The 26,715-nt window shown below is 45.6% G+C and overlaps 2 protein-coding genes across 3 annotated transcripts in view; both read left to right on the top strand.

Moving 5' to 3' along the window:
* Positions 1–9,716: 9,716 nt before the first annotated feature.
* Positions 9,717–12,957, top strand: LOC137420883 (rhodanese domain-containing protein CG4456). The gene is made up of 4 exons (XM_068106355.2): positions 9,717–9,957; positions 11,923–12,150; positions 12,304–12,466; positions 12,660–12,957. Exons 1-4 carry the CDS (start codon positions 9,768–9,770, stop codon positions 12,727–12,729), a joined length of 651 nt encoding a protein of 216 aa, XP_067962456.2. The 5' UTR covers positions 9,717–9,767; the 3' UTR covers positions 12,730–12,957.
* Positions 12,958–23,915: 10,958 nt separating this feature from the next.
* CCT8 (chaperonin containing TCP1 subunit 8) overlaps positions 23,916–26,715 on the top strand; it is a 42,574-nt gene continuing 39,774 nt past the window's right edge. The window contains exons 1-2 of one of the 2 annotated variants that reach the window (XM_078772208.1): positions 23,916–24,141; positions 24,641–24,731. In XM_078772208.1, coding sequence (XP_078628334.1) covers positions 24,082–24,141; positions 24,641–24,731 — 151 coding nt within the window. In that variant the 5' untranslated portion in view covers positions 23,916–24,081. The remainder of the gene's footprint in view (positions 24,142–24,640; positions 24,732–26,715) is intronic. The other variant, XM_078772207.1, reaches the window with a different exon arrangement.

The raw sequence follows: 26,715 nt of genomic DNA, 5'->3' as shown, positions 1-26,715 counted from the left end.
AGGAAGAAAGTGAAGATCGACGAAATGCAGTTTGGATTTATGCCAGGAAGAGGAACGACAGACGTACTTTTTATTGTAAGGCAGTTGTAGGAGAAGTACATGGAGAAGAGGAAGAAGTTGTTTCTTGGGTTTGTTGATCTGGAAAAAGCATTCGATTGGGTTCCATGCGAAGTAGTGACATGGGCATTGAGGAAGATAGGAGTGGAGGATTGGTTGATCAGAGTGGTGATGGCAATGAACGAAAGAGCGCGCACAGCTGTAAGGACGAAGGACGGGAACAGTGGTGAGTTTGAGGTGAAGGTGGGAGTGCATCAGGGGATCGGTACTAAGTCCACTACTATTTGTAGCTGTGATGGAGGTGCTGGCTCGGAATGTAAAGGAGGGTTTACCGTGGGAGTTGTATCCAGATGATCTGGTGTTGATTGCGGAAAGTATGGATGGACTGAAGGAGAAGATGAACAAGTGGAAGGAATGTACGGAGACAAAAGGTCTGAAGGTGAATATCGGAAAGACGAAGGTGATGGTAAGTGGTAAAGCATGTGGTGAGGTGGAAAGAACTGGGAAGTGGCCACGTGCTGTGTGCAGGAAGGGTGTCGGAGTGAACTCCATTCAATGTACAATGTGCGCTGAGTGGGTTCATCAAAAATGTCGTGGTTTGAGAGGGTCATTAACCAGTGTGGCAGCTACATTCAAGTGTAACGTGTGCACAAGAGGGAGCTGCAGATGGAGGAAATGTTGAGTTGGATCTTGGAGACGGCATGAAGCTGGAAGGTGTGAAAACATTTTGCTACCTATGAGACATGCTGAATGGAGAAGGTGGATCAGACTCGGCAACGGTTGCTGGAGTGAGATGTGCATGGAAGAAGTTTCGGGAACTGAGTGGCGTGCTGACGAGGAGGGGAGTGTCGTTGAAGCTGAAGGGAAAGGTGTATGCTGCATGTGTGAGAAGTGTTTTGATTTATGGGAGCGAGACATGGGTAATGAACGTAGAGCAGCAACGAAGGCTGGAAAGGGCGGAAATGCGAATGGTTCGATGGATGTGTGGAGTATCGTTGAAAAAGAGGAAGAGAAATGATGAATTGCGAAAGATGATGGGAATAGAGCCTGTGATGGATGCTGTGAAGAGAAACAGTTTGAGATGGTTTGGTCATGTGTTGAGGAAGGATGAAAGTGACTGGTTGAGAAGAGTGATGGAAATGAATGTAGAAGTAAGTAGTAAGACCGAGAAAGACTTGGCTAAAGGTGGTGGAAGAAGAAATGCGGGGAAGGGGGTTAATAAGGGGAGATGCAGAAAATAGGGCAAAATGGAGAAGATTGTCATGGGGCCCGCAAGGCGAACCCCCGCTCTAGCAGGGAAAATGGCCTTTAAATGCCTGTTGCTGTTGTTGTTGTTGGTTATGGCATGGGATTCGTCCTGTCTGTTCACAAGCCTTGAGCAACCGCTTCACGTAGACCTGGGAAGAAAGCTTTAGTTTGACCATCTTTGGGTCTTTGCCCCAGCATGTGTCAATGGCTGCCAGATTTGGTTATTTAATGCCCAGAAGCTGCCGTCCACATGACAATCCGTCTTCTCGAACGTGATACACCCTGCACTGTAATCACCAATATTGTAATCAATGCTGTGAGTGGTGAGGAAAATGTGATAAAGACGTCGCACTGGAATTGACAATGTTGTAATTACCACTGATAGGTGAGGTAACACGAGGTAAGGAAAACGTGTGATGGACAAGACTCCACACAGTAATTACCAATATTGTAATTATTGTTGTGAGAGGTGAGGAAAGCCTGTGATTGCCGCAATACCTAGAATCCTAGATGGACCGTTGTTTGCAGACGTGGAGAGACACGATAACAATATCCACAAATAACGATGCTGGGAAAAACGGGCACACCCAATTGGTCAGTGCCATGACCAATCGACGTGTGAATATTGGTGACACAGCTACAGCCATGCATGCTCTATTTATTACAATACATGCACGTTGCTGACATCCCAGAATTAACTGTTTGAGTGCTGTTGGACACGATCGTGGCCTCACGGGAACATGCTGCTGGATTGTGTTGTTTAATTGCTCCTATTTAAGTGTTTGTTCCAATGGTTGCCTTATAAACAATATAGACGTTTTCTTCCGTTTGCCTGAAAAAGAATTGCCATCTTTTCATGTTGCATACCAGAAAGATTCAGTACAAACAGTTATATGTTCAAGTGCAGTGAGTATCGTCATCTGAGTAAAAGACCTGCCTTGCACTTTTCATCATAACAAACCGCCCATCATAACGTTTACCAAGAAACTGCTTCATAACAGGGTGTGATATATCAGAATCAGCAAGTTTAAACATATCCGTTATCGGATACCCAATCCGTCAGGATGAACGAGGAGGCTGTAAAGATTCAGGGATCGTATTTTCGAGGGATCCTCCCCATCCCCCTTCCTCCACCCCTCCCCTCTACCTTCCTCCACCGCCTTCCCTTCACCCTTCCTCCACCCCCCTCCCCTCATCCTTCCTCCACCCCTCCCCCTCACCCGACCTCCACCCCCCTCCCTCCCACCCTTCACCACCTCCCCCCCACCCTTCCTCCACCCCCTCTTCCTCACCCTCCCCTCATCCTTCCTCCACCCCTCCCCTCACCCTTCCTCCTCCCTTCTCCTCACCCTTCCTCCATCCCCCTCCCCTCACCCTTCCCCCATCCCCTCCTCCTCACCCTTCCCCCATCCCCTCCTCCTCACCCTTCTACCAACCCCCCTCCTCCTCACCATTCCGCCACCGCCCTCCCCTCACATTTCCTCCACCCTTCTCCTCACGCTTCCTCCATCGCCCTCCCCCTCACCCTTCCCTCACCCTTCCCCCATCCTCTCCTCCTCACCCTTCCACCAACCCCCCTCCTCCTCACCATTCCTCCACCGCCCTCCCCTCACCCTTCCTCCACCCCTCCGCCTTCCCCTCCCCCTTCCATATAACCCTGCCCCTCCCCCTTCCTCCACCCCTCCCCCTACCCCTTCCTCCACCCACCTCCCCCTTCCTCCACCCCCCCTCCCTTGCTCCACCCCCCCTCCCCCTTCCCCTCCACCCTACCTTTCCTTCCCCTCCTCATCCTCCCCTCCTCATCCTCCCCTCCTCAACCTCCCCCAGCCCTCTCCCTCCCACAGAGCTCCCGGTGTCCCTGTTCTCTATTGTTGTACTTGTGTGCTTCCCTCTCTCTCGCCCTCTTCTCTCCCGCTCCCTTTATTACCCTGAGCTCGCAAAGCGAAAGGTGGGGTTAAGCATTATTCAGTTACATACGTACGTACGTGTCTGCATTTCAGTATAAAAGTAAAGTGTGTGCCTTGTCAGCATTTTAAAAATTTCTTTTTCTCGGCAACTGTTGGTCCGATTGGCATGAAATTTTCACCATAGGAGGGCCTCCTGTACAATATTTCAGTGAATATTATGACGTCATGTGGTGCAGGCGCCATCTTGGAAAAACGTTACACCTCTATATCACCCAAACCGCTCAATGGAAAAAATGGAAACATGGCTCATTGTCAGGGCCCTTAGGGATATTTTGGTTCAAATTCTTCCAAAAGCATCAAATTTGGCGCAGATGTTGCCCATGCCATACTCTTTCGATTTTTGACGGGCGCCAAGGGCGGTATGATCCGGGGACCATACCGGTCCATCCCGCCATGTCACCTGACCTATGACGTCATAATTAGGATATGCATCCAATCACATGGCGTACTATAAGTGGTCAAAGTTCAAAATGAATCGATCGAAAAATGAAGGCAGGGATCCATTTTTAAGGTTTTCATAAAATCCAATATGGCCGCCAGGTCACATGATCTATGACGTCATATTTATGACATGTATACAATCATGTATACATGAACCCGGATCATGATCACACAAAAATTAAACACGGATATGGCATACAGTTCATAAAACATCAAAATCCGTACCTTTGTAATTAGACTGATGAACTGCATATGCCTGAAAATTAGGAAATAGACATGTAAATATTTCCTCTAATTGTCAAAAATAAGGTCAGAGTTCGATTACCCAACCCAGAAACATAAAATGGTGAACCTCGCGTAAATCTTGACAAAAACCGACATGTTTGACTCAAAAATGACCTTTAAGATGACCTTGAGGGTTGACCTTGACCTCGAATCATCAAAATAACATCATAATTGGATTCCTCGACCTCGAAAACCCCTGAAAAGTGGTATCATACATGATTCCAACCCTTTTGGTTATTTAACTGATTTTCCTCTAATCCGGGTGGCGGCCATTTAGTATTTCGCCAATATGGGGCCCCCGGGGGGGGGGGGCGCCCGTCTTGGCGCCCATAAAAAATCGAAAGAGTATGGCATGGGCAACATCTGGGCCAAATTTGGTGCTTTTGGAAGAATTTGAACCAAACGGCCCCAAAATATCCCTAATAGTTCGGGAGCGTATGTAATTCCGTGGGATTTTGATGTTTATTTTGTGTTCTTTGCGGGAAATCATTAATTATGATGTGAGTAAGGGGAAAAAAATTTGGCGCCAATTTTTTCGAGTATGTTTGCATATTTTTTTATGCAAATTAGGTATGACGTCATAATTCGTAAATAAAAATTAAACGATGTAAATTTTCTTTGCAAAATATGATACAAATTTAATTTTGTGGACTCTATGCATAGATTTTAGCGGACATTGTCTGTATTCAGTATCTTATCTATATAATAATAGCGTAAGGACTCGACTTTGTTATCCCTTTTACGCCGCACCCAGTCACCCGATGCCCACGGCACTAATGGATTTACGATCTACGAACCGCGCTCTTTGTTTATCACGTACAGACATACTCGAAAAATCTGAATTAGCCGACGTTGGGGCCCAAAAGCATCCGATTAACTGCCGATACGATAACCTTGGTTCATGATAACCTTCAAGTGGCTGCATCAATGGTCAATTCAGCATGTCAAGAGCGCAAGTATGACAAATTAGACAACCGACACAAGCAATTACTAGCTGTGGTAGATGTCTCTTTAATGGACAAGCTGAATGAATTTGATGCAAAGATGGAAACAAGTCATCCTACTTTCAAATTTGCCAGAGATTACATGAAATTTGTGGCTTGGATATGGATGTTCATTCGTGCAACACGGGAAGGCAATTGGAAATTGCATCTAGAATCGCTTAGAGCATTGTGTAAGTACTTCTTCACACATGATAGACAAAACTATGCCCGCATGGTTCCACTGTATTTGGCACAGATGGAGAAATTGGAAACAAATGATCCCGATATCTATGCAGAATTCATGGCTGGCAACTTCTGCGTCTACAAAAATGAAGTCCCTTTCTGTGCAATAGGCCCAGATCATGGCATTGAACAGGAGAACAAAGTCATGAAGATCCTTGGAGGTTTGAAAGGGCTAACACAGCAACCGGCAGCTATGGCCAGATGGTTTCTGATTGCACCTGAGCTAAGTCGCTTGGTCAATGAAGCTGAACATTTGGTGGGTAAAGTCTCCCAGAGATCAGTAAGGCATCATGATTTGTCAGATGCTAAGTTGGAACGGTATGAGGATAATGTAGGCAAATTGAGAGAGGTGCTGAAAGTGAATGATCCATTCATTATTGAAGATGATGAGCTCATCAACATCGTCACACAAGCGATCATGCCAGAGGTAGTAAAACAGGCAGTAATACAGCGAGATAGTGTTGGAGAAGAGATGTTTGAGAAATTTGTTCAAGAGCGTCTTGTAAACCTAGAGCTGAATATCTGGAGTCCTATGAAGAAGGCAAATCTTAAGACTTGGAAGACAGCAAGAATGGTTAAGAAGAGCAAGAAAGCTGTCGCTGTTACAGCAATTAAGAATGAAAGAGGACTGTTCGCCCGCCTCCTTGTTGTGATACTGTCACGACCAGATATTGACCTGAAGGAGAGCATCAGTGAGTTTGAGTTTGCAGAATATCCTCATTCACTCTTCACTTTTGATGGTATCTTGCGGTCTTGTGTTGCCAAAAGTAAGCTGATTATCTTGGAACGTTTGCCTGACCAACAGCAGCTTGTTGTTGCACAAGGAGAGCAAACACAGCATGGCAGAGTCACAATCATTGATGGAATGGCCGTGGTCCAGTCAATGGGGAAACCTACATGGGTGAAAACTTGCTACGATCTCGCCAATCACTTTTTGCATGTCCTCGATTGCAAATCTCAAGGATTTCATGAAGTTCATGTCGTTTTTGACCGATATGACATTCCTAACTCCCTGAAGGAAAGAACACGCAATTTGCGCCTAGGAGATCATAGAAGCCTTGCTTACAATATCTCCGATGAGGCAATCATTGAAAAGGTGACGCTAAAGCAACTGCTGAACAACCAAGACAACAAGCAAAGACTCACTCTCTATCGAGCATCACACATCTTGAAGCATCGCAAGGAATCTGAGAAGATATATGTGACAACACTCAGTGAGGAATGCAAATCAAACAAGCTCATATTAGATCATCTGAACAGTACACAAGAGGAGGCAGATACAAGAATGCTACTTCATGCTCTTGACGCTTCGCAGAGGGGGGCCACGTCGATCTGCATTCAGAGTCCGGATACAGATGTGTTAGTTCTCGCCTTGTGGTGCTACAAGGACTTGTGTCCTGCAACATCGATGCTTGTTGGAACAGGTGGTCTACGGCGAACTATTGATTTAGGTCCTATATATGATGCCCTGGGCAGTCAGAAAGCTTCTGCACTCCCTGGCTTCCACGTCTTAAGTGGTTGTGACCAGACTGGCACATTCTGTGGGAAATCAAAAATTTCCTGCTGGAATACACTGCAGAAAGCCGATGGTGATATTGTTAGAGCATTTGGCAACCTTGGAAACACTCCAAGCATACAGGAAGATGACGTCAGTGAATTGGAGCGCTACGTATGTCAACTCTACGTTCCTGGCACAACAATCTCTTCTGTGAACGAGATGCGTTGGTTCCTCTTCAGTAAGCGCCAGTACACAGATGAGAAATTGCCCCCTATAAAGGCCACCCTAGTACAGAAGATCAACAGAGCAAATTATGTCACCATGATATGGAAACAATGCGGCACTGCATCTTCAACTCTACCTCCACCAACTTCTCATGGATGGCGTCTGGAAGGTGACCGGCTTCTTCCCGTACCAACAACAGTTTTGCCAGCACCTCAGGCTGTGCTTCGACTAGTCAAATGTGGATGTAAAGGAAGTTGCTCTACGATGATCTGCTCATGTCGGAAGCACAATCTCAAATGCATCACAGATATGTGTACCTGCGAAGTAGCTTGTGAGAACAGAATTGTTAACATACATACTGCAGGTGACGACAGTGACGACGATGATGATGTTCTTGAAACGTAGCTCATGCGGTCAGCTCCAGATATGTCCATGTACTTATTTTTGGTTTCCTTGTTTTAAAACCATTTCATGTATAATGGCATTATTGCATACATCAAATGCATGGTGAACACTATATTACTATGACATCATAACTAATTTGCATATGATGGTTTGATAGGTCCCCTTGAATATAATGAAGATATATTGAAAACCCCAGCACAAGACTTTAGAAACAAAAGCAAAGGAAATACCTTTATGTAAACGGAAGCATGAACATTTTCCATAGGCTTTTAAAAGGTATGACATATCATACTTGAATAGAAAGCAAAACGATGATTGAGACATGCTTTTTTCCTAGTTTATATGTGATAAATATTAAACTAGAGGTATTGACACCATAATGTATGTATGAGAGCAGGAAAATTTAAAATAGCATTGTAGATGACAGCCAAAATGCTAATGTTTGCATTTTTTATGTGTATTCTATGGCGTCATAGTTCATATGCACAAAAAGGCGGGAAAAAGTGTTCGGAAAAATTGGCGCCAATGTTTTTTTGATTCAGTGGTCATCGTAGATTAGATTCCAGTAGAAATTAGGAAATAAACATGAACGGCCCACGGGAGCCATTTTGGAGACATACGGCCCTGCACTATAAGGGCCCTGACTACAATAAGATATGTTGTTGATGTCATAATTCAACAAGTACAACACTTGATCTGATCAGTATGAAAAAAAATATTTCCTCTGCAACTGTTAGTCCGATTGGCAATAAATTTTCAGAATATGATCGGTTCCTCCTGTGGAATTTTTTTAATGATAATTATGGCGTCATATGTCACGTGGTACAGGCGCCATCTTGGAAAAATCCCAAAAAGTTTGCACCTCTATCTACAAAACCGCTCCATGGAAAAAAACTGAAACATGGCTCATTGTCAACTACTCTGCTTGGGGAATAAGATATGTTAATGATGATGTCATCGGTACTTTAATTATGACGTCATAATTCGACAAGTACAACACTTCATTCGATCAGTATAAATTTTTTTCTCTGCAATTCTTGGTCCGATTGACACGAAATTTTCACCATAGGAGCGCCTCCTCCTGTAGAATATTTTAATGATTATTATGACGTCATAGGTCACGTGGTACAGGCACCATATTGGAACAACTTCGCACTTCTGTATCTCTGAAACCACTCCATGGAAAAAATTGAGACCTGGCTCATTGTCACCGACTCCCCATGGGGAATAAGATATGTTAATGATGATGTCATTAGTGCCTTCGTTATGACGTCATAATTCGACAAATACAACACATCCATCCGATCATTATTTTAAATTTTTCAGCAACTGTTGGTCTGATGGACAGGAAATTTTCACCATAGGAGCACCTCCTCCTTAAAAATATTTTAATGATAATCATGACGTCATAGATCATGTGTTACAGGCGCCATCTTGGAAAAACCGAAAAACGTTGCACCTCCATATCTCCAAAACCGCTCTATGGAAAAAATTTAAACGTGGCTCATTGTGAATAACTCCATATAGGGAACTAGCAGAAGTACCCGGCATTGCCCGGCATTGCGCTGAGGTAAAAATATGGTTTTAAAATATTATGAAATAAATTTTTAGGTCGACCATGTTCGTCCCAGGCTCAATGGCCATGTTTGTGCCAAATATCAAGTACGTGAGGCTTTCCGTTTAGGAGTCTATCGGTAACATTACACACACACACACACACACACACACACACACACACACACACACACACACACACACACAAAAACTGTGTTTTATATATATATAGATAGGTGTTGTTAATGATGACGTCATTGGTGCCATAATTATGACGTCATAATTCGACAGGGACAATGCTCAGTCTGATCAGTTTGAAATTTATTGAGCATGATCTATGCTACAATAATTATTTAGAGAATATAAAAACATGATGTCATCGCTCACGTGGTCTGGCAGCCATATTGGATTTAATAAAAAGAAACGTTCCAAAACAGAAGAGTTGGCTCACACGAGAGAGGGACTCTAGCTCACACCAAGTTGACTGCGCAGGGTAAGTATTCTATGAATACCATCTGGTTACATGTTTTATGTGTCGGTATGTTTTTTACTTGTTTTTTTTGTGTGTTTTGTTTAATGTGTTAGCTCTTACATGAGCCTCGACTTTGTATACAAAAAAAAACATCAATGCTGTAGGTACAGCACATTCCCCAAAATACTGTAACGTTTTGATTAAACGATGTCTCTACTCCACATAACTTAAAGTATAGACAATCCGTATGGTGTCGGTTTTTCTCACTTTTGCGGCGGTGTAGAGATTTAAAAAAAAAAAAGGTTAACCATCTGGTCCGCTGTGAACTCGTCATCGGTGATGCCGGATTTCCGGATGCCCATTTCACTTCCAGGTTACGCCTCGATCTCATGACTCTCTCACAATCTCTCGTTCATATCTCGACTCGTGTCGGTATTCGACACAGTCGTCTTACTTATTCTTCCTTAATCTCCACCTCTGCTAAATACCAGATTTCACCCTCGCAACGTTTTCGTTGTTTCTCTGTTTTCAATAACTCTCCTCGCCTTCTCCGTCGTCCTGCTTTCGACAACAGCTGCGGTAAATCTTTCTCACATTAGTCTAAACTGACATTTATTTGCTGTTGGACAGGTGTGGTAATATTGCGGGCAAGCGATATATACAACGTTTATAATACAAAATATATACCTGAGCACAGGTAAGATGAACCCCGTGACCTGTCATCACAGGTAAGATGAACCAGGTGACTTTCCGTGTCGAGGTTCACTGTGACTGTGTTAAATTAACAAAAGGGGTTTCATTGTTTAAACTAGCAATTTAACCACCCTTCGGTGAGGTTGTGTATGTGAATTATATAATTTATGTAATGTAAATTAAACCTGATGGATGTCTGTGTTGTAATATTTTGCCATGATGATGATAAACCTTTTTTTACACCACTCATTGAGCCTGATGTTGGCTTCGCGGTTAGGGTGTGGGCTTGGGATCCGAGGATCCTGAGTTTGAATCGTGGTCGATCATTGAATTAACACCAGGGGGGTTGACTCAGCCTGACATCTTTCCGAGGTGGGCAAATTGAGTACCAGCTTGCTGAGATGAATGAGCCATTCTGGTATCCTGTGTTGGAGTGGTGACCCATCCAGGATTGTGCCCAATAGCCAAGGAAACTGCTTCGACAGCCCTATGCATCGTCGTGGTGCAAAAAGGAATGGTCATCATTATCATCATCACACTGCTCCCTTCCTTTTCCATCTCTAGGTGCTGCATGACGTCATCGCCGGGCACCAAAGGGGGCCCGGTGATGATGCGCTCTGAAAGGGAGTACTCGGTGTTCACTCCGGTTTCTTTCTTTCTTTCTTTTCTTTTTTGTTTGTTTGTCCGGGTGATATCTCAGCCATCCTTTGAGCTATGAAGCTGAAATTTGGGCAGAATAGTGAGCATGTGCTTTGACAAAAACAGTATTGTACACCACACCTTTCCTATGCCATCTCCAGGCGCTGCATAACGTCATTGCCGGGCACCGAAGGGGACTCTTCAATGACGCACGCTGAAAGGGAGTTTACCAAAACACTCGTTTTCACTCTGGTTGTTTGTTTTTTTGCTTTCTTGTTTTATTGGTTGTCCGGGTGATATCTCAGCCATCATTTGAGCTAGGAAGCTGAAATTTGGGCACAATAGTGAGTAAGTACTTTGTCAAAAACAGTTTTGTTTTTTTGATTAATCAATTAATTGATTAATTACTTTATTATTGTCAATTAATTAAATACTTATTTATTTCCTTTCTCATCTGGGCAATATCTCAGGCATCCTTTGAGCTAGGAAGCTGATATTCGGACATGCGGTGACCAAGTGATGTAGCTATAAAGGATATTTTTGATTTATTGATTAAACAATTAATAGATTAATTAATTTATTGATTAATCAATTAATTATTTAATTTTCTCGATTAGTCAATTCTTTAATTTATTTTCAAAAGGTTACAGATTCGGATGAAACACTGGTGGTTTAGGTATGCTATTAGCCAATTGATTAAGAAATTAATTATTTTACGATTATTATTTATTTATTTTCATTACATAACTTAAAACTCCGACACAGGATACCCGCAATTAATCGATCAATTATTGTACACCTCTCCCTCCCAATGCCATCTCTATGTTCTGCATGGCGGCACCACCGGGCGCTGAAGGTGCCCCGACAATCTCGCGCACTGAAGGACATGTTATTTATTTGGCATGGGGGCGGTGTACGTGGAATGCATCTGTACTTCTTTTTGTTTGATTCAAAACATTAGCATGCAGGAATGCCAGGAAATCTCAGGTGGTAATCGTTATGAAAGACCTGCTGGAAATCTGGCCAAATTCCAGCTCTAATTTACAGGGGGCACTACAACAGTGGCACAGCTGGGTCTGTGACTCCAACAAACGGTGCTACTTGCAGCCATTGACTGCATCGGAGAGAATAAGAAGAAAATGTGAATATTTGCAAAATGAGTCCGCTGTTGGAATCGAATTTGAGAGGCTTTAATAAGTACATCTGTTGCAGGACGAAGGTTGAATGAGCAGCCAGGAACTGGGGAGAGTGACAAACAAAATAATTTCAAGAGTAAATCGAGAAAAGTCGACGATAGCCAATCAAGAGAAGAAATGGACAGCATCACCTATGAACAACTCAAAGAACTCATGGCAGCTCGAGTCATTTGTTTAGTTGATGTTCGGGAACCTTCGGAGATTGCAGAACATGGGAAAATTCCTAATTCTGTGAACATCCCATGTAAGTCTGAGGATGAAGTGTTATGCCGAGTTATAATCATTCTGAAATTAAACTCTTGCTGTACATTTTGTCATTTGTGCAACTACTCTTGAGTCTCTGATTCTGTGATGGGGAGCAATACTACTAATATGTCCAAACTTCTTTCATTCACAGTATCCCAGCTTCCCACTGCCCTGAGCATGGATAAAGACCAATTCGTGGCACAATATGATGGAACCCCACCAGCAGCTGATGGATCGGACCTCGTATTTTCCTGCTTTGCGGGTACACGGAGTAAACGCGCATTTGAGACAGCAATTAAAATGGGATTCTCCAGGTAATTCTACTCATCTCCCTAAAATCCTACTCATTTCTCAAGATATCCAACCTAATTTTAATGTTTTGTTTTTTTATTCCACTATTCCCTTTCCAAGAAACACTCGACTTCAGGTCCATTGACGTTCCCCTCCCTTTTCCTGCCTTATTAACCCACCCCCTCTGTATTTATTTTTGGTTTTCCCACTTTCCAGTGCTACATACTATCCCGGAGGATGGCAAGAGTGGGCGAAGATGGATTCAATTAAATCGACAAAAGGTTAAACTACGTGACCTTCTTGGCCAAACAGTATTCCTACCTTTTATCCTTTCCCTTGACCCTTGCAAGTTGAACCATAAAGGTATAGTAAACCCAGACATAAAAAGCTGAGATATATCATGTGATCATTGTCAAATTTTTCACTTTGCATCCTTGTATGAATTATTTTGTTCTTGCCATTCAGCAGCAGATGCAACTCAATTAATTTTCCTGCATTAAAGCTGTTAAAAGTATTGTCGTGTGTCTACCCTGTATTGAAGACCTCAGGGTGACGGATGGCCGACTGAGCTTTACCTCCGAGGCGTATACCAAAAACTATGGCGGTTCTGTCGTGGAACAATTTGTGTACATAAACCAAGTCATGTTCACTCATTGAATACTTCTAAAATTTAATAACACTGGGAAAAATACTCATTCTGTTACAACAGCAATACATGGTATAACCAACTCGCACAGCACAAGGAACCCGGGCCGACACGATTATTCTTCTTTCGATCGCACCTTTTTGGCTTCATTTATAGCAATTCAGACAAAGGGAGAAGATTTGATTGGGTCCTCACAGTGGGAGGGGGCAGGAGGGATGAGATAGGGGGATGGGGGATTTTGATAAGGGATTGGGAGAGGTAGATTGGTGTTCGAGGAATTACTGATTAGGGAGTAGGGAGTGGGGAGGGGTTTAGATCAGGGGATGAGGGATCCCTGATTAAACCGTTATCTTCTCAGTGGGTCACCTGAACCAAAAGATAATTGTCTGTGTACAACAGCTTTCACAAACCGAATGCCCAATTAGTATTTACACAGGACTGTAAATGAGACATGTTTATCTTTCCATCACAAAGGCAACTCTTGAGTCAACCGGAGTTTGAGTTATACTCTTAAATTCCTTAAAATCTATATATATATTGTTGCGGATTCGGAGGTACGGCACTCCCGTTACCAAGGGGGGGGGGGGGCTTAGTCCCCTTGTCTTTTATGCTGGCCGTCTCCGATCCTGGAAATTATGACATCACTTCCGGTCGGTAGTAGCCAGGGTCATTGGTCAATGCAGTCCCAAATACCTGCTTACTAGTACCGACCGTAAGCGAGGAGATGACTCCCCCCCGGGCCGCAGCGTTAATGGATACACCGAGCGAAGCGAGCTGCGACTCGGGCCGTTAACAAAAAGACTAACCCGATTCTGAGCGGTTCTAATCGTGCCACCGGTACTCAATGGGGAAATCACGAAGACGATCGGATGAGAGGAAACCAAAGTAAAGGGAGAACAAAGATTTATTACTACACTGTACAATAAAAGAGGAAACGAAAGAAGGGCATATACAAGAAGAGGAAGAAGCAGACACAGGGCAACCTTAACTATACAGTCTTAACTTAGCAAACCCCGGACAAACAGACAGACTTACACGGAGGGTAGTGGTAGGAGGAGAAGGGTCCAGGCAGATGGTAGGGGAGGAAGGTCCGGCAGATGGTAGGGCGTTGAGGTCCGGCTCCGGTCCACTCGAGTCCGGCTCCAGGTGTTGACTCATACCGTGGCGAGAACCCGGACAGCAGCAAGCGCGTACCGTTGGCATGCGCGGTCGGACCTTATACGTGGTGGGGGGGGGGGGGGGGGGGGGGGTAGTCCTTCGTGAGGCCGTATGCGCGGTTCAATACCATCAATGGCCCCTCCGTACAGTTCGTAATCAATGATCGCTCTCTCTCTTCTCCTCCTCTCTCTTCTCAACGGCCTCTCAACTCCCCTTCAACTCTCTCCTCACTCAACTGTGTAAGGGCGCCGCGCTTGCGCTTATATAGGGCGCGTACAAATCAAGCCGCGCTTCATCCAGACACGCCTATCAATGAACTCACCTCAGCCCTGGTTGGCTCGTTGACAGGGCCATGCCTCGCTCTGGGCGCACCGCCGCCTTCTTCTCCAGCCCGACCGGCGTGCATAATGGCGGCCGGGGCGAGTGATAAGGCGGCTGCGGCAGAGGCGCGTACCAATTTGGAGAGTCACGCCGCAAAATGAACACAATTGAAAAGGACCTATCTTATTTACTTAATGCAACGCAGATTCAACTATTGGGAACACAGCCTTAGCTAAACACAGATTAAGGAAATAACTGAAGAAGTTCCTATGGTGTCCTACGTGTTGCAATATGGCCTAACTATGGGTGCAACCTTTTTAAATGAAGAGAATTATTTACAAGAATTATTATTTACAAGTGAAGGTTCTAAAAACCGTAACAATATCTCTATATATATGAATGATCGTTTTTTAAAGGCCATTTTCCCCGCTAGAGCAGGGGTTAGCCTTGCGGCCCCATGGCAATCATGGTTCCCTGTTTGAGGCAATGTTTTTATGGCCGGATGCCCTTCCTGGCGCCAACCCTTAGTCGCCTCTTACGATGCGCAGGGATACGGTGTACCTATTCTAAACCGGGGTACACACCGGGATTATATATATATATATCTATATATATATATATATATACTGTATATATATATATATATATATATACACACACACACACACACGCATCCTTAATTATATAATTAATCATTTTCCTACAAGATTCTTATAAACTACTAGCAGAAGTACCCGGCATTGCCGGGCGGGGGAGGGGAGGGGAGGGGAGGGGGGGGAGGGGAGAAGAGGGGGGGGGAGGGGAGGGGAGAAGAGGGGGAGGGAGAGGTGGAGAAGAGGGGGAGAGGGGAGAAGAGGGGGGGATGGGGGGGGAGGGGGGAGGGTGGGGGAGGGTGAGGGATGGGAGGGTGATGGAGGGGGGGAGGGGAAGGGGGAGGGAAGCGGAGGGCCAGTCAACAATGACGTTGCAGTTCTCATGGTCGGAGAGCAGCACAACAATCGCGACATCGTCCTGCATCTTTGCAAGAGCACGAAGCGGATTTTGGAGACTCACCGATCCTGTGACCCACGCCGTCCAGTACCGGCGTTGCCGGGCGGGGGAAGGGAGACCCGTACTTTCCCAACCCGTACATTCGCCCTCTCGGCTCAAGCGCGTATTCGAAATCGAAAGGGGAAAGGGGAAATCCTTCGTATTCGAATTCGTAAACACGAAATATGAATTAAAATTTAATTCATATCGCACAAAATCGACACAAAACACGATCACATAAAAGTGAAAAAACGCAATGGCTTTTCGCCCTGAATTACGTGCAAATGTGTGACGTGTGACGGGATGGAACATCACGTGATCGCTCTGAGCGAATCAGCGAGCTGCTCTGGCACCGGCTGAGATTAGCGGGTACTTCGCTGAAATGCGCTGAGGTAAATATGAATAAAAAATATGGATCTCGTCAAATATGGTCTCGGCCATGTTCGTCCCCAGGCTCAATGGCCATGTCTATGCCAAATATCAAGCACGTGAGCCTCTCCGTTTCGGAGTCTATCGGTAACATTACACACACACACACAAACTGTGTTTTATATATATAGATTGCAGGAGGGGTGGTGGTCGATTGTGAGGGATCTGAGTGATGTTTAGTGTTGTAGGAGGAGGTGGTGGTCGATTCCGAGGGATCTGAGTGATATATAGTATTGCAGGAGAGTGTGGTGGTCGATTCCAAGGGATCTGAGTGATATATAGTATTGTAGGAGGAGATGGTGGTCGATTCCAAGGGATCTGATTGATATATAGTATTGCAGGAGGGTGTGGTGGTCGATTCCGAGGGATCTGAGTGATATATAGTATTGTAGGAGGAGGTGGTGGTCGACTCCAAGGGATCTGAGTGATATATAGTATTGTAGGAGGAGGTGGTGGTGGTCGATTCCAAGGGATGTGAGTGATATATAGTATTGCAGGAGGGTGTGGTGGTCGATTCCGAGGGATCTGAGTGATATATAGTATTGTAGGAGGAGGTGGTGGTCGATTCCAAGGGATCTGAGTGATATTTAGTGTTGTCGGAGGGGGTGGTGGTCGATTGTGAGGATCTGAGTGATATATACAGTATTGTAGGAGGGGGTGGTGGTCGATTGTGAGGGATCTGATTGATATATATAGTATTGTAGGAGGGGGTGGTGGTCGATTGTGAGGGATCTGAGTGATATTTAGTGTTGTAGGAGGCGGTGGTGGTGGTCGATTGTGAGGGATCTGAGTGATATATATATAGTCGCGCGGCAAGGAACATCACGTGATCGCTCTGAGCGATCGATTGCAACTCTGCGTCGTGTCGTGGGCGTGGCCATCATGGCCTCATGCCCCCAGGTGATTGGCTAACTCGAGCTCGAGAGAGCCATAATGCGCAACGTTATGCAACGTTATGGCAAAAAATATGGATCTAAAGATGAAAGAAAAAAAAACCTATGTGGTGTGAATGGCAATGTTCCTCGCTCAAATGTGAAAAAAGGCAATCGCTTTTCGCTCTGAAATACGTGCGAACGCGTAACTGAGTTAATAGCGGCAAGGAACATCACGTGATCGCTCTGAGCGAATCAGCGCGCTGCTCTGCGACCGGTCAGATTCCGTGCATAATATTCCTCGCTGAAATGCGCCGAGGTAAAAATATGGTTTAAAAATATTATGAAATCAATTTTTATGTCGGCCATGTTCTTACCAGGCTCAATGGCCATGTCTGTGCCAAATATCAAGTACGTGAGCCTCTCCGTTTAGGAGTCTATCGGTAACATTACGCACACACACACACACACACACACACACACACACACACACACACACACACACACACACACACACACACAAACTGTTTTATTTATATAGATAGCGTAGTATTGTTAAGAATCATCAAAGAACTGAAATACATCAGAGTTTGTTGTTATTATAATGCATTTTATCAATTAAGAGGATAATGGACAGGTTTTCAAATGGAATACTTGTGATAACTCGCTTACCTAGAGGTTTTATACTTCTACAGTTCCTTTAACACACGCGGGGGTGGAGGGTACCATAGCTTACCTGAACGGATTTCATTGGGCGTCCTCAAACCCACGACAAATAAACAAGACAGACAAGAAATTGAGAAAGTATAAATAATGGATTTAATGAAAATAATGCCAGGGAACAAAGAATGTGTGGTAAAATCTAATTCCTAAATTGAGGCGCCTCCATACGGACTCATATACAACACAAGGGGAAAATAAACGAAAGTAAAAATGTAGTGTGGTGTGTTGCCTGGTACTCAGCTCCGGTCTCAACGATGGTTTTGGTGGCGTCACCGGTTCCGCGTCCCTGTGCGGGAAGACCCGCGTTGGCGCGATGTCGTGTTCCCCGCCAGCCGCCGACGCGAAGCGAACAGGCTAGATCTCCTCCCTCGGTCCTTCTCGCTCAGCTGCACCAAGCTCCGACCATCCCGAACTTCCCAGGTGTGCGTGACACGAAGCGCAGCCATCACGAGCCAACACCACGAGAGAGAGAAGATGCATCCGCCTTTCCTGCAGCCCGGAACGGGGAGAGCGAAAATGTGACTGCCTGTCATGAACCCAGCACAAGAGAGAGAGCGAATGTGCGACTGGTCACGACGAACCCCAGGACAGAGAGAGAGTGCGCAAAATTCAACCGTCTGCCACAAACACCGGAACACAGAGAGAGAAAATGGCGTTACTTTGCCTTTTTGTTCCTGGTGCTGGAATCTTTGACGACAACGTCACACTCTCACCAATCGTGCCGCGCCATCACATCGCTCCTTCGTTCTTTAACCAATCTGTTTTCGTGGCGTGGCCTCATGGCCACTCTTGGCGCCCATCAAGAAGATTTGAGCTGGGTGGGATCAGTGGTAGTGTCCGGATCCGGTCGGCAATCACGTTATTTAATTTAAGTGCTGATCTGGGGGTGCAAGTGTCACAAGAACAAAGGGAACAAAACTACAGAGGCATTTACACACAGGAAATTAACCCTTATACCCTAACTAATTAGCATAGCTCTACCCCTTGCTATGGAGACACATAATGCTTATACGGACATCCGGGCCTGACTTAATTACAGGAAGGTTTCTTCTTCGCGACATTCGGAGCACACTACTCGATCCCATCTTATTTGGACTGAGGTATTTTATTGCCTGCCCCCATACACGTAACAGTATCAACTCGGTTAAATCATGTTAAAAAGGTGATTCATCGCCCATCCTGCCTCCCTTGTTTGTAAATATTGTGTCTGAATTAAAATTGAGATGTTTTAATCAGTACAGACAAACTTGGCCTGTTTATTTAACCTGTGGCATTGAGGTATATGCACTTTATAATGAATACGTACACGGTTGATCGGTATTGGTTTCTTTTTCTGAATACTGTACTGGAAAATCATTAAAATCTGAACTTGGATTATGTTGTGCACTTTGTTCAGCTTGAAATGTGTTGAATGTTTACATCTGACATATATATTTGAAGCTGAATATTTATGGTGTCATCAACTTTCTTACAGACCAGAAATGGGTTTCATGAGGAAAGTTCATCATTGTTATGCTGTGGAATTTGGCAAAGTATTGGTGTGGGGGTGTGAACAGGGGTAACGGGTGTAAAATGGATTAGTTATCTTTCTTACTGTAATATTCTGTTACTATAATGCAGCGAACGTGGATGTTACCAAAACTCCAGAATTGACATGTGGGGGAAAAGCGCCATCTTTGGTGGTAGCCGGTATTGCAAATCTCTGCTTTTTCCTTTGTCTTGTATGTTGTGATCAATAAAATTTCTTTCAAAAATTCGTGTATTTTTAAGACTGCCACAGCACATTGCCCACCGTAGGTTCCCGATGGTACTATTAATACATGTTTAGCATAAGATTGTGGTTTCTGTATGAAAAAGATAGAGCATGTATCGAAGTGTGTTTGGCAGATGATAATCATGACCCATCTCCACCGTAATGTGTCGACAAGCTCCCCCACCGTTCCCTCTCAATAATCCTTAAAATTATTACCCTGCGCTCGCGAAGCGAAAAGCAGGGTTAAGCATTCAGTTACGTACGTGTGCCGTACGTGTCTGCATTTTAAAAATTCATTTTCTCGGCAACCGTTGGTCCGATTGACTTGAAATTTTCACCAAAGGAGCACCGCCTCCTGTATAATATTTCAATGATTATTATGACGTCATAGGTCACGTGGTACAGGCGCCATCTTGGAAAAAATTCGCACCTATATATCTCTGAAACCACTCCATGGAAAAAATTGAGACCTGGCTCATTGTCAAGTACTCCACATGGGGAATAAGATATGTTAATGATGATGTCATCGGTGCCTTCGTTATGAAGTCATAATTCGACAAGTACAACACTTATCCAATCACGAGCAGAAGTACCCGGCATTGCCGGGCGGGGGAGGGGAGGGGAACGGGGGGGGGGGAGGGGAGAAGAGTGGGAGGGGGAGAGGGGAGAAGAGGGGGGGAGGGGTGGGGGAGGGGAGGAGGGAAGGGGGGAGGGAGGGGAGAAGAGGGGGTGGAGGGAGGGGAGAAGAGGGGGAGGGGGACGGGGGGGAAGGGAGAAGAGGGGGGAGGGGAGAAGGGTGGGGGAGGTGAGGGGGAAAGGGGAGGGGGAAAGGGGGGAGGGGGGAGGGAAGGGGGGATGGCAAGGGAAGGGTGGGGGGTGGGGGAAGGGGGGATGGAGGGGGGAGGGGGAAGAGGGAGGGAAGGGGATGGCCAGTCAACAATGACGTTGCAGTTCTCATGGTCGGAGAGCAGCACAACAATCGGACATAGTCCTGCATATTCGCAACAGCACGAAGCGGATTTTGGAGACTCACCGATCCTGTGACGTCCTCCAGTACCGGCGTTGCCGGGCGGGGGAAGGGAGACCCATACATTCCCAACCCGTACATTCGCCCTCTCGACTCAAGCTCACTCGGACAAAAGCCTCGCACAAATTACACCGTGAAGGCCCAATGGTCATGTCTATGCCACAAATCACGGGCGCACTGAATTGAAAATATATAGAACACTCATACTCCGTGAAAAGTGAAGCCGCCGTGTCGCCATCTTGGTCAGCATGACTCGACCAACTCGCTTCGCGGATCTCGTTTTGTGCGGCAAGAAACTGCTCCAATCGGTTACGGAAGGGTTGTGGAAAGACGTTTCCCAGCTGTTTCAAAGACATTTAATTCATATCGCACAAAATCGATACAAAACACGATCGCATAAAAGGTGAAGTGACGTGTGACGGGATGGAACATCACGTGATCGCTCTGAGCGAATCAGTCTGGCGGCGGGAATGGAACATCACGTGATCGCTCTGAGCGAATCAGCGAGCTGCTCTGGAACCTGCTGAGATTAGCGGGTACTTCGCTGAAATGCGCTGAGGTAAATATGAATAAAAAATATGGATCGTCAAATATTTTGAGTTCGGCCATGTTCGGCCCTGGCTCAATGGCCATGTCTATGCCAAATATCAAGCACGTAAGCCTCTCCGTTTAGGAGTCTATCGGTAACATTACACACACACACACAAACTGTGTTTTATATATATATATACTGAAACGCAAAAGAAACTTACCACCTTTGAAACCTTTAAATATCAACAATAACACTGTGTGTAGTAAATGTGTGAACTTATTTGTGGACAATAGTGTCCTCACTGTCAGACAAAACGGTCATGGATGGTCACTTGAACCTTCAATGGTCACTTCATAGCACAGCTGTTGAACAGCCGTTTTGACTGTCAGTGATTAGCCAAGGGGTACGGGATGATTTTAATGAGCTGCACGTGATGTCTTGATATTGGCTTTAAAAAGGCCAGTGCAAAATGGGCATTTTGACCAAAAAATTTGACCATTTTGACCAACTTCAAAAAGACCGAAAACGCAAAAGAAACTTATCACTTGTTTGAAATGTAATAAAATTGTAACAGTTCAAAATAAAACAAACCAACAATTGCTAATTGAAACATTGGCATTTTATTGATGACATGTCAAGTTTTTGACCAAGATACACCATCTCATCAGTTTGTTCTACAGTACAGAACAGCACAGGGTGCAATGTCAGTCCCCTTTCAATAGCGTGTGTGGCCACCATTGTTTTGGATACAGGCAGTGCATCGTCGGCGTATACTGCCTACCAGTCTTTGGATGGATTGCTGCTGGATTCTGTCCCACTCAGTCCTCAATGTCTGAAGCAGCTCTGCCCATGTCCTGGCCCTGCCAACTACGCGTCTCCCAAGCTCATCCCACAGGTGCTCTATGGGATTCAGGTCAGGGGAGAACGCAGGCCACTGCATGGTGTTGATGTTCTCGCCTTGGAGAAATGCAGTGGTAAAGCGAGCAGCATGGGGACGAGCGTTGTCATGCTGAAAGGTTCTCAGTTCTGGGTGGTCTAGCAGGAATGGCAGCAGATGAGGTCGCAGGATGTTATCCACATACCGCTGGGTGTTAAGATTCCCATCCACAACCACCAGTGGCGTCCTGTACCGGCCTGATATGGCGGCCCACACCATCACACTTGGGCCACCCCACCTGTTGGCTTGACGCACGCAACAATCGGCATATCGCTCGCCAGTTCTTCTCCAGACATGCTCACGCCCATCAGGACTGTCCACACAGAACCTTGACTCATCGCTGAAAGCGACCTCGTTCCACTGCGCCAAGGTCCACCGCTGATGCTGCTGGCACCATCTCTGTCGGTTGCGGCGATGGGCAGCCATCATCACGGGGCCTCTGTATGGTCTTCTGGCAGTCAGACCATAGTCATGCAGTCGTCTTCGTGCAGTATCATTGGAGATCCGTGGTTTGCATGCCCCGGAGTTTCTGCCGCAGTGCGGGATGCTGGACGGAATCGATCCCGCAGGTGACTTCGGACCATCTGCCTGTCCTGCCTTGCAGTGGTGACTCTTGGCCTCCCTGATCGAGGTCTGTCATCTGCAGAGTTGTGGAGGGTGTCTCTGCCCACCAGGGCCGATATCGTCTGGTGTGAACAGCCAAGGCGACGTGCCACCTCACGGTAGCTCAGTCCGCCTTGCAGCATGCCCAGGGCACGCTGCCGTTTATTCCTTGACAATCGTGGCATGTTGATTGAAATGCCCATTTTGCACTGGCCTTTTTAAAGCCAATATCAAGACATCACGTGCAGCTCATTAAAATCATCCCGTACCCCTTGGCTAATCACTGACAGTCAAAACGGCTGTTCAACAGCTGTGCTATGAAGTGACCATTGAAGGTTCAAGTGACCATCTGTGACCGTTTTGTCTGACAGTGAGGACACTATTGTCCACAAATAAGTTCATACATTTACTACACGCAGTGTTATTGTTGATATTTAAAGGTTTCAAAGGTGGTAAGTTTCTTTTGCGTTTCAGTATAGATAGCGAGAAACACCTGCTCCCTCCCGCTATACTCTGTCTATAGGGACCCGCTTCCAGAATTTTCTCGTGGGGAGGAACACCAACAACAGGGTGGGAGGGGGAGGAACACCAACAACAGGGTGGGAGGGGGAGGAACACCAACAACAGGGTGGGAGGGGGAGGAACACCAACAACAGGGTGGGAGGGGGAGGACAAATAGGGGTGGACGTTATAGATCCCACGGTGTCGTTCGCGAAGAGTAGGCGAGCTATCACCGGCACCCTGGCCAAAACAAATCTAACCTGGGGTCCCAAAGGAACTATAAGTGGAAAAGGGTCAATGAATCTCCCAAGGAGGATTACGCCCCTTTATACTTATAGCTGATCGTGTGGATTATTAGTACGTCGTAGTAATTGGCAATAATGGGGTAATTTGGGGTAGAGTGCTGGCATTGAACCATTTTATTAAGGGCTGGAAGTTTTCTAGTCAAAAGACGATCACGTGCAATTTAATACATCACTATCAGTGGCAATATTTCATGCTTGCATGAATTTAAAATTGAAGAGTTTTAGTACCCATGATGCAGTGGGCGGGCGCCATAATGATTGGTAAGTTGAACAAGCGAGAAAAGGTAACCAAAACCAAATAATCAGCGTAGAACATTCCATTGCATTGTCAGAATAACGCGATAAACGTGCTCCATGGTAAAGCTGCTGATGCTCTCGTTGCCAGGGAAGTGAATACAACCAAAATGGCGGCCCGCAAGGCATTATGCGATAACTGAAAACCCTTTATACTTCCGTTTTCTTTTTTTGCCACTGTGTCATACAAATTAAAACTTCAACTATTTTCAAGAAAATGACTATTGTTAAGACTAAGAGGAACGAATGCAAGCATTTCAGCTTGTGCCGTTGCAGTATTGGAACTGACGGACCAGCGGAAGGATATCGTGACACCACGTGACATTACAACGGATACCTTTTGAAGCTAGCACAATTTAAAATTAAGATATGTCTGCAGATAATCAAAGCAGTTAAAACAATATTAAAAACCTGATTAATAAAAATAAAAACTGATCGCACCGTAATATTTTTCGATCCGAAGGTACCTTACGTACGTCACATCCTCTTCCTTCCCAACCTCTGCAAGATGGCGCTGCACGTGCCTCGCGCTCCCGGCTTCGCGCAAATGCTGAAGGAAGGAGTGAAGGTTTGTTGTGGAAATGAAGTGCTTTTTTTCCCCTTCGTTTTTAAGATCGATCGACAGATTGATTTAGATCAATTGGCCCAGTTGTGTGCTATCGTCATTGTCAAGTCTACATCCCTCAAATTGCTTATCGACATCATGCTCTATAAAGACTTCTTGAAAGGCCACCAACGATCACACGCATGTCTTCAGTTCGTGGCTCCCCGTCAAGAGACGAATCGCGTTTCGTAAATTTTATTATTATTATTATTTATTTATTCAACAAAGGGCTTTGTAATGCAATTTAATCGCCGTCAGAGCTTGTTCTTGGGCGGAAAGGGAAGTCTATGTAATACGTACGCATATTGTAGACTCGTGAAATTCTACAGTTACGGATGTTTGTGCAGCTGAAGGGTTTAACATGTAGAGATGTCGACCTCGTTTTTGCTGGAAGACCTTACTTACCGGGTGTATTAATTATTTATTTCCCCCACCCGCTCCCTTCCCAATCTTCTTTCCCCAGCATTACTCGGGTCTCGATGAAGCTGTATTTCGTAACATTGAAGCTTGCAAGGAGTTGGCGGATACCAGCCGCTCAACATATGGACCTTTTGGTATTGTATATTAAATGTCCTATTGTTGGGAAACTTTCGTGTTTGTCTATGTCCATGTTTATTTTGTCGAGCAACCTTGCAGTGACATGTCAGAAAATTGATCAATCGGTATGCTGGTTAGATTCCTAGGAAATTAGTCCATCCCTGTGAAATGAGCAAATGCAAGGAATCTCCCTATTAAACCATCTCAAATTTGTTGTATAGATAGATGAGCAGATAATCTGGTTCCACCGGGATGTTGTAAGGGAATTGGTTCTCAATGGAGTGTGGAAAATTTGGGGAGTTTGCTATGAATGTCCTTGGACAGCAGCGACCCATGGGAATTCCACAATGTATCATGTGACTTCAAGTCCTCGGTACCCCCTTTCCTCTGCAAGTTCTCACCCACACCCTTCCTCCTCTTCCCCCCCCCCCCCCCCCATCTTCATTCAGCCCCAAGTTCCCAAACCCCCTTCTCCCAGCACTGTTCCCTCTTCCCCTTTTCTTCAAGACCTCAAACCTCCCTCCTCCCTCCCCCCCCCCCCCCCCCCCTTCCAACAAGTTCGCAAGCCCTCTACTGAACGCAATTCCTTATTCGCCCTTTCCCAACTCTGTCCCTTCTCTGACCCACCCTCACTCCAACTCTGTCCTCCACCCTCACTCCAACTCTGTCCTCCATCCTCCATCCTCACTCCAACTCTGTCCTCCATCCTCACTCCAACTCTGTCCTCCATCCTCACTCCAACTCTTTGTCCTCCACCCTCACTCCAACTCTCTGTCCTCCATCCTCACTCCAACTCTCTGTCCTCCATCCTCACTCCAACTCTCTGTCCTCCACCCTCACTCCAACTCTCTGGCCTCCGCCCTCACAACCCATATCCCCAACCCCCTCCCATCCATCCTCACAACCCATATCCCCAACCCCCTCCCATCCACCCTCACAACCCGTATCCCCAACCCCCTCCCATCCACCCTCACAACCCATATCCCCAACCCCCTCCCAACCTCATAGTTCTGGAAGGAGTGCCACCCAATGACTCCGAGCTGATGCACCACAAGTCTGTGCAACAAAAATGTACATAACTGGAAATGTCGATATTTTAGACCGCTGCATGCACCTCTGCAAACACGAAAGAGCTCTTGCATGATGAGGTATCATTGAACATTATACATGCTGCAGTTACACCGTTTACCCCATTCAGATACAATTGTGCAATTTGCATGCATGCACACATGGTTTTTTTTTCAGAGGTAACATAAAATCACAAAAAGACAAACTTGCACAATGCACATAAAACATAAGATAAAGGGAGCGGGCGACAAGATGGGGGGAGAGAGGGAAGGACACAAGTACAACATTTGATAGCAGGGACATCGGGAGATCTATGGGAGGGAGAGGGCTTGAGGGGTGGAGGAACGGGAAGGGGGGTGGGAGGGTTGGGAGAGGTATAAAACACATGGACACTGCTAGGACTTCCAGGAAAGAAGTCGGAATTTCAAAAAAGTGGATCTGGGGTGAATTAATGGGGTTAGAAAAGATCAAGGCTTTGGATGGGGGAAGATAGGAGATTGTGGTGAACAGCTGTTTTAAAGACCTGGAGGGAGGAGTGGGATTGAAGAGAGTGAGGGAGTTTGTTCCAGAAGTGGGAGAAAAGAGGAATGAAAAAGTGAAGGTGAATAGTCTTTATTTTGGCAGTTTAACCATAAGAGGGTGCAGGCAGATCTTGTGCGACCTGTATGAATATTTTGGGGACAGAGCACGGACAGAGCTGGGGGAACTAGGCCGGCGAGGAGTCTGTGGAAGACAAAGACCACCAATCTGCCTGCTGTGAGTGAGTGAAAAGCCCTCGGAGGTAGCTTCATCGCGGCAGATTCCAATGATTCTGAAAGCTTTGGTTTCAACAGCGTGAAGACTAGCTAGGTGTGAGGAAGGAGCACCAGCCCAGAGGGGAGAACAGTACTCCATTGAGCTGCGGATGAAAGCCTTGTATGTGGTGAGGAGTTC

Source organism: Myxine glutinosa, chromosome 2 (assembly GCF_964187855.1).
Source record: "Myxine glutinosa chromosome 2, kmMyxGlut1.1, whole genome shotgun sequence".
NCBI classification, from domain to species: Eukaryota; Metazoa; Chordata; class Myxini; order Myxiniformes; family Myxinidae; genus Myxine; species Myxine glutinosa.
This window is presented reverse-complemented; position numbering and strand designations above follow the sequence as displayed.